The sequence below is a fragment of the Paramisgurnus dabryanus genome, chromosome 2 (assembly GCF_030506205.2).
Source record: "Paramisgurnus dabryanus chromosome 2, PD_genome_1.1, whole genome shotgun sequence".
In the NCBI taxonomy this organism is placed as follows: Eukaryota; Metazoa; Chordata; class Actinopteri; order Cypriniformes; family Cobitidae; genus Paramisgurnus; species Paramisgurnus dabryanus.
In genome coordinates this window covers 57,867,608-57,876,842 of record NC_133338.1, presented here as the reverse complement: position 1 = coordinate 57,876,842, position 9,235 = coordinate 57,867,608, and the positions used below count along the sequence as shown (strand labels likewise).

The following is a 9,235-nucleotide window of genomic DNA, read 5'->3' as shown; positions in this document are numbered from 1 at the left end:
ACAGTCATATGCAATCTACACAATGTGCATCACACTCAGCACAAATAAAATGGTTTACCAAATAAAACATTAAATAACAGTCTTACCTTTTTATAACACTTAAGATAAAACACTCATTAACTATCATCCAACACACTTTACTTTATAAAACAAACAAAACAGATAGCATACCTGTTGGTAAGGAGAAATTATCAGGTCAAAACGGGGTAGCAGCTCCTCCCACTCTGACACACTATAGTATTAGCACACAATGCTAATTAGTTAGCGCCACAATTATACTGACTACTTACACAAAATCACATTAAACAGTACATCCTTGTTGCAGCTAATACTATTGAATGTTGACACAATTTTAATTACATTCATCCAATGATAAATATACACATTGAGGAAAAAAAACATCAACATACCAGTGTTGTTTATAGGGAGGACTGCACGTGCATGCGTCCACCAACCTCATGTAGTGAAACTGAGGCCAACGCAAAACGCACGATGAGAAACCCCGGATGTGCCCCGCTGATGACACTCCCTCCCCAAACAGGTACTCAAAGAAAAGTTCCTCTACATTTTAGATATTTAAACAAAAATGATTCAAACGAAATTTTGTGAAGTTCATTACTTCAGCATGAATACACACATATGGAAAGTATAACATTAATAAAAAAATAATAATTTTAGAAAATAAAAACTTTAGTACAAAAATATATATAAATAAAAGGAAAACTCAAAGCAAAAACTCAAAACAAAAATCTAGTCAAAGTAATTTTTATACCAGTTACACATAGCAGACAGACAAGTATTATCGCAACAACTTATTGCAAATATTAAAATCAGTACCAGAAGTAGTTAAAATGACGATGTGCTGTAGCCGCGGTCCTCTCTGAAGTATATGAAGTAAAGTAAACAGAAGTATTAAAGTTATTAATCCAAGAGAACGTTGATCCAGCTTCCCTGTGTCACGGTGCGCTTTCTTAATTTCAAACGTACACCTACGGAAATTATGCAAATATGTCACGTGGCACTCAAAGAGCCAATGAGCTTTTGCTATCACTGCCGTAAAGCAATGTGTCGTTAAGCTTCTTGAGGCGGGATATTTGAATTCACATTAACGAACGTGCGATCTGACTTTACGGTTGCTGATGAGAACGCGTTTTTGTGTGTCATTGCAAACAAACTAAATATCAAAAATAGTTAAATAAATACAGAAATGTTATCTTTTTGAAGTTTTAAAATGTTCAATATTCTAAAATTCTCTAAATATCATAATCATTTCATTAGGTAAATGGGTAAACTGTCTCTAATAAATATGTCAGAAAATATAACTGAAAACATGTCATTATTAGTAAGAAACGCTAATGCCTGCGATTTTAATATTTATGAATAGGAATAATTTACGTACAAATGTGTATGTTTGTAAAGCTGTAAATACGTAAAAAAATTACGTATTAGTCCTGTCAAAATGTCGATATTATACGTTTCAGTGTGTTTTAAACGTAAGTAAATGTACGTATTGTGTAACCACACTGAAACGTAAAAATACACAAATATTCTAATGAGATCACATTGAATAATCATATAAAAATTTGGCTTGATTCTGTCTTTTTCAAGATGTGTATTTTTTTTTACAAAAGAGGTCATTGGTGGTCAATATGATGGTCAGTAGGGATGGTCATTAGTGGTCAATAGGGATGTTAACCCATGACCATTTGACCAATGGTTGACCGTATCAACATTAACCAGTCAAAGTTGTCAGTTACATTAAGTGGCCTAACTGACCAGTCCTTTCCGATGAGCCTAACGTGCCCCAAGATATGGTGGACCTCCTGCTAGCTTCTGGCAAAGCTGTCCACAAGCAATATATATCCCCCGCCGGGTCTTAATTTCTGTAATTTGCGAAAATAATGCGTTTGGAAATGTTTTATAAACAGGAATATGTTAGCATTGTCCAGGGAAAACGAGTGTATTGTTGAGACTGCGACATCACAATTTACTCTGGAATCAATACGTGTCATAAGTTTCTTCTCCTGGAGTGTACTTATTAGTGATACTTTAATGCTTGATTTTTCTGTTGGCATAATAATACATAAACCATTAATAAAATATATAATACACAGTATATGGTCTGCACTTATCGCGCGATACATTTGCACATGTAGTTTGTAGTGGGGCGTGGCCAAAGGAGCAGCAGCTCATAAATATTTAATGACCACCACAAAACGGAAATCTGAAAATCTGAAATGCACTGAAACAGAGGCTACTAGAGATGGTTAAGAAACTTTTCCTACAAGCTGTTTCATGCAAACAACTTCCGAAACATGTTTTATGGATCTCATACACTATTTAAGCTGTGGAAATGCCAGCATAATATTGGCACTTTAATAAATGTTTCATCAACCAATTGCATGTATTTAATAAATAAAAAGCAAATATAGCAGACAATATAATAAACGTGACGTGGAGGCGCCGGCACGGCGTGTTCACTTGTATTGCATTGTTTATTAGAACCTCATTATAAATGAATGAAACTCATACATAATATTAATTATACAAAAGAGTTGTTCTATCCATTATTAGAAGGCACACAGTGAATTAGATCTGCCTTGGCCAATGAGTGTTTTATGCATTCTGAAGGTGCTTTTTTTATCCATTGGCTTTATCGTGTTGCAGTCTATTAGGCAACATTCTGCATAAGATGGGCTTAGATTTGGAAATACATTACATCTACATTTCAGTGGTTACAGATAAGGTGATGATGATTATCAACTTTCTTTATTATTGTGAGCACTACCTCAAACTTAAGGGGTGTCTCTTCAGAGCTTCGTAAATGAGCCACTGCTCATTGTTTCAAATGAGCTTTTTAACCATAGACAAACACCTTTATTTTGTACCCAAACCATTTGAAAACTAAGGAGCCATTTGCCCTCAGATTACATACAAGTTCCTCAGAGCTGCGTTTGCAGATGTCATGTTTCGAGCTGAAGGGGATTAAAAAAAGTGACGTGAGTGAAGGGCGGCGCAGGGGCAGTGTGCAGGAAGCAGAGTGGCAGAGAGATGCGACAGAGTTGCGAAATTAAAATCGCGGCTTGAAATGGCTGTTATTGAAATGGCCCTGCCTCCCTGAAACCCGATAATTTTTTACACAGCTCATCGTTCTGAAAAGCATTGTGTTCTTCAATTGGCCAGCTAATCTGTTAATTGTGATTGATTTTATCGAATATTTTAGTGAATACCGATGTCTTTATTATTTGTTTCATTTTAAAATATTTATTTCCTAAAACTTTATTAAATCATTTGAAAACATTTATGATTTGAATCATCGGTCAAAATTGCTCTTCTGTATGTTAAAGACATCAAATATTTTTTAGAAGAATTTTATATCTTTTTTATGATGAGTTTATATTATTATATCTCCACACTGACTGATCAACTGTCTTTGATGATTTCTTTTCTAGAGAATTTAGCACGTAAAGGAAAGGCTACACAGTCATCCACAGATTATTCACCTCTAAACGCTATAGATGGTGTAAGATATGGGGCTAGTACATCATACTGCTCCATTACAGGAAGTATGTTAAGTCCATGGTGGAAGTTGGATCTCTTGAATTATTATGAGATTAGTACAGTAGTCATCACTGCTAGATCAGATGCTTATTTTGATCAAACCAATAGAGCAGAGATTCGTATTGGAAACTCCACTGTAAACAACGGAAACAACAATCCCATGTAAAGTTGTTCATGACATCAGTTTAACATCTACATATTGATTTACGTTTCTAGAGATTTATTGATTTGTTTGCTTTGTCTAGATGTGCTGTAACTTCAGGTTTTCAACGTGGTCAAACTATCAGTTACTCGTGTGGTGTAATGGTGGGACGTTATATAAATGTGGTCATGACTGGACGTACATCTCATCTCGCTCTCTGTGAGGTTGAGGTCTATGATACAGGTGAGGTCTGACAATTTATTCTGTACTTTTAGATAGCACTGAGGAAATTACATTAATTTACATTACATTAAATTGACTTTTGAAACTATTGAATTTAATTAAACATTCAGAATGTATCTCCAGATTGACTGATTCACGGTCTTTGATTTTATCTTGTAGAGAACGTGGCTCTAGATTCGGCAGCTATACAGTCATCCACATATTACCCCTTTGTAGCTCAAAATGTCATAGATGGTGTAAGATATGGACCGGGTGAAGCTGCATACTGTGCTGTTACTGCATATCAAAGTGACCCATGGTTAAGTTTGGATCTTCAGTATAAATATGAGATTAGTACAGTCATCATCACTGCTAGATCAGACTGTTGTGCGGCTCAAACCAATGGAGCAGAGATTCGGATTGGAAACTCCACTGAAAACTATGGAAACAACAATCCCAAGTAAAGTTATTAATAAAACACCTTATTGATTTAAACACCTTGATTTAGATATTGATTGATTGATTGATTGATTGATTGATTGATTTTCTCTTTGTCTAGATGTGCTGTTACTTCAGGTTTTCAAGTTGGTCAAACTATCAGTTACTCATGTAATGGGATGGAGGGACGCTATGTGAATGTGGTCATGACTGGACTTCCGTCTAATCTCTCTTTATGTGAAGTGGAGGTCTATGGAAAACGTAATTTCTTAAACCAATTTTTTATATTTTGGTAGAATTAGGAAATTTGAGATTTGAGATTTCTGTAAATTGCTGATTGACTGTCCTGTGATAGAAAAGGCTTTGTGGGGTGATGACTCTGAGGCTTTAAATTTTAGATTTATGTCCGTTTTTAGACTGTAAAAAAAGATTTGTTGGTTAAAAAAAGTTATCTTTCAGCCTCAAAATTTTGAGTTAATTCAACTTAAAAATATTAGTTCACATGAGTGGAGATGGTGACTGCTCTTCTGAGTGGCGCAAATTCCAAATATGACGTGAGTCGCCAGCTAAGCTCAAATGGCTCTGGCTAAGCTGCCGTCAAATCACAACACACTAAACAAGTTACACAATCAGAACTCGTTACGTATTTCTGAAGGAGGGACTTCATTGAACAAGGAAGACTTCATTCCGTTTTTAGGACAGTGAATACAGCGCTATAGAGATGAGTCAAATGTGTGGAAAATACTGGGTTTTTTTTTACACAAGAAACATGAACACATGTTATATTCCCCAATCAAAGCTTCAAAAACACAGAGAGAATGGGACCTTCAATACTAAACTCTAATAACTAAACTCAAATGCCAGCGTCTATTTTATCATAAACATTTTTTATCATAATGGTGTGCAGCAGGCACTTATTTGACATGTGATGCACATAAGTTCACTTGACGCGCTGAACAAATATTTTAAAATTATGAACCACACACATGATGGACTACACACTGCAAAAAACTGAGTTTCTTACTTACAAATATCAAAAAATTCTCAAGTCAAGATGCATTTTCTTGATGAGCAAAATCACTTAAGAAAATAAGTCTAATTTTTAGACAAAATGAATCAAATTTAAGTAAATTTGCCAATGGGGTAAGCAAAAAATCTTAAACATTTTATTAAACACTTTATTCAATAAAGATTCTGATTTCTTTATTGTTTTAAGCACAAATTCATTTAAATTTAATATATTTTGTCTAAGAACTAATTAATTCCTTAGGTCATTTTGCTCACCAAGAAAAAGCATCAGGTAAAACAAGCAAATAAATCTGCCAATGGGGTAAGCAAAAAAATCTTGAAAATTTTTCTTAAATACTAAATTCAAGAAAAATTTGCTTACCCCATTGGCAGATGTTTTTGCTTGTTTTAATCACTAATTTTCTTAAATTTGATATTTTTGGTCCAAAAACTAGACTTATTTTCTTGATGAACAAAATGAACAAAAATCAAAGCAGTAAAAAAGTTCAGTCCAATAATGAGCACAACGAGTACTACTGAAGACTAAACTAATAATGTGTAAGTGATCTTGACTTAATGTGTAAGTAATTTTAGTCATCAAGAAAAAGCATATTAATTTAAGAATTTTTAGATATTTTTGCTGAAAACATAACAAACATACTAAGAATTGTTTAAAAAAAAGATCACTTACACATTATTAGTTTCGTCTTCAGTAATACTCGTTGTGCTCATTATTGGACTGAACTTTTTTCTGCTTTGATTTTTGTTCATTTTGAACACTTGTAATAGTTTCCTCAAATATCAGTGTTTTTGTGTGTACACTCCAAAAAAATGACTTTCTTAATTAGTATTTTGTCTTGATTTAAGTACAAATATCTAAAAAATAGAAAGATGAAAGGTATTTTATCTTTAAAAATAAAAGGTTATTTTGCTCATTAAGAAAATGCATCTTGATTTAAGAATTTTTAGATAATTATACTGAAAACAATTCAAAAATACTTAGTTAGAAAGTAATTTTTTGCAGTTTATATGACTGTTGAGTTTGTTTTCTGTGTTTCAGGTCATTATATAAAAAGCACTTTGAGACTGAAATTTCTCTCTTCTGTTGATGCAGCGGCTGTGAGTGATCAAATCCTAAACCAGGTTAGAAAAAGATCTTTGAAAAATAAATAAATGTTATTTAAAAGGGCAATGAACTCTGTGGTTTCATGTTAATTTTATAATGTTACCTAAAGTACTTCTATCAAATTTAAGTGAATTTGTGAATTATACAAGGAAAAAATCTTGAACTTTTTTCTTAAACACTTAATTCAAGAAAAAATCAAGAAAAATTAGCTTACCCCATTGGCAGATTGTTTTGCTTGTTTTATCCACAAATTCACTTAAATTTGATGCATTTTGTCTAAAAACTAGACTTATTTTTTAGGTCATTTTGCTCATCAAGAAAAACATCTTGATTTAAGAATTTTTAGATATTTGTACTGAAAACAATTATAAGAAAGTCGTTTTTTTTGCATTGTTAAAGAAAGAAGCCACATGGCACTGCAAAAATTGTACATTCTTACTTAAAATTTTTGTCTTGTTTTCAGTACAAATATCTAGGCTAGGCAAGGCAAGTTTATTTGTATAGCACATTTACTCGTACAAAGAGGTAATTCAAAGTGCCTTACATAAAAAAGAGAAAACAATATGTTTTAGAAAAAAAAATTTAAAATAAGAAACGCATATAAATAACAATAAAAACAAAGATACATCAGAATTTAAAAGAAAATAAATGTGATTTCAATAAAAATGCCTTTTAAAATGTGTTAAAGGAATAGTCTATCCATTTTCCATATTAAACTATGTTATTACCTTAACTAAGAAGAGTTGATGCATACCTCTATCATCTTAGTGCATGCACGTAAGCGCTGGGGCGCGCTGCAACTATTCGATAGCATTTAGCTTAGCCCCATTCATTCAATGGTACCAAACAGAGATAAAGTTAGAAGTGACCAAACACATCAACGTTTTTCCTATTTAAGACGAGTAGTTATACGAGCAAGTATGGTGGCACAAAATAAAACGTAGCGCTTTTTTAAGCGGATTTAAAAGGGTAACTATATTGTATGGCGGAATAGCACTTTTGGGAGTACTTCGACTCTGCGCAGTAACACTCTCCCTCTCATAATGGGGAGCGGATTTTTCAGGCGAGTTGAAGTACTCCAAAAGTGCTATTCTGCCTTAAAATATAGAAATAGTAAAATATAAACACAACACAAGGAAACAAAAGACATAGCAGCCGGTAAGACTGAAATCATGACAGGACTCCCCCCCACGACCACCACCAGGCGGTCCACAGGAGGGCTCACCTTGTCGCCGACGGAATTCCTAGATCAGGCCAGGATCCAAAATGTCCCGGCCGGTACCCAACACCTCTCCTCCGGACCATAGCCCTCCCAGTCCACTAAATACTGAAAACCCCCGCCCCGACGGCGCACATCTAACAGGGATTTAACGGTAAAAACAGGGGAGCCGTCTAAAAGCTGCGGGGTGGGAGGGGTGGGGGCAGAGGGAACAGGGTTAAGAGGAGAAAAGAAAACAGGTTTAAGCTTAGACACATGAAATACGGGGCGGACCTGACTGAGAGCAGGAGGCAATCTGAGCTTGACCATCACCGGATTGATTACCTTAACAATGCTGTATGGCCCAAGGAAGCGAGGTGCCAATTTACGAGATGGCCCTCGGAGAGGCAGATCCTTGGAGGAGAGCGATACCTTCTGGCCACAGATAAAATGGGGCGCGGGTCTACGGTGACGGTCTGCCGTGGCTTTGGTTCGTCTTGAAGCTTGGAGTAAAGTAATTCTAGCCCTCCTCCAGGTGCGTCTGCAATGTCGAACGAAGGCTAGCGCAGACGGAACCGCTGCATCTGGTTCTTGGGCTGGGAAAAGAGGAGGCTGGAAACCCATGGAAGCCTCAAATGGGGACATGTTAAGGGACGATACAGGGAGAGAGTTATGGGCATATTCTACCCAGGGTAACTGTTGGCACCAGGAGCTTAGATATTGAGATGTCAGACAGCGGGGAGCACGACTGAGATCTTGGTTAGCCTGTTCACATTGCCCGTTGGTCTGTGGGTGATAACCTGAAGACAAGCTAGCTGTGGAGCCGATCTGTCTACAGAACTCTTGCCAAAAATGGGAAATAAACTGAGGACCCCTATCAGAAACTACGTCAGAAGGCAGGTCATGTAAGCGAAAGACGTGTTCTATCATAACCTGCACCGTTTCCTTGGCAGAGGGGAGCTTGGGCAGAGGGACAAAATGCTTAGAGAAACGGTTGACAATGGTCAAAATAACAGTGTTACCCCTAGAACAAGGTAAATTGGTAACAAAATCAATGGCTAAGTGGGACCAGGGGCGGGAGGGAACGGATAAGGGTTTAAGCAGACCAACCGGGGCTTGATGAGAGGCCTTATTACGGGCACAAACCTGACAGGCTAACATAAACTGTCTGACATCGGGACCCATAGAGGGCCACCAAAATCGCTGATGGACGGCAGCCAGCGACCTCCGAACCCCGGAATGACAAACCAACCTGGGCTCGTGGCCCCACCGGATGACCTCGGAACGGAGCGATTCCAGAACCCAAAGTCGACCAGCCGGGCACCACTCTGGCACTTCCCCCTCCTGTCCGGCCTTCCTCACTCACTGTTTGATTCCCCAGCGCAGAGCACCCACCCCAGCCCCTCCTGGAGGATGGTTTCGTCCCTTACGGAACCGGAGACCTCGAACAAGCGAGAGAGGGCATCGGGTTTCGTGTTTTTGGAACCCGGCCGGTACGAGAGGGTGAAGTTAAATCTGTCAAAGAAGAGCACCCAACAAG

General features: G+C 36.8%; 1 protein-coding gene across 1 annotated transcript; it reads left to right on the top strand.

The window, feature by feature from the left end:
* The first annotated feature begins 3,458 nt into the window (after positions 1-3,458).
* Positions 3,459-4,786, top strand: LOC135743661 (fucolectin-like). The gene is made up of 5 exons (XM_073813426.1): positions 3,459-3,723; positions 3,807-3,946; positions 4,106-4,385; positions 4,485-4,624; positions 4,719-4,786. The coding sequence occupies exons 1-5, from the start codon at positions 3,569-3,571 to the stop codon at positions 4,784-4,786; spliced, it is 783 nt and encodes a 260-aa protein (XP_073669527.1). The 5' UTR covers positions 3,459-3,568.
* The last annotated feature ends 4,449 nt before the right edge of the window (positions 4,787-9,235 follow it).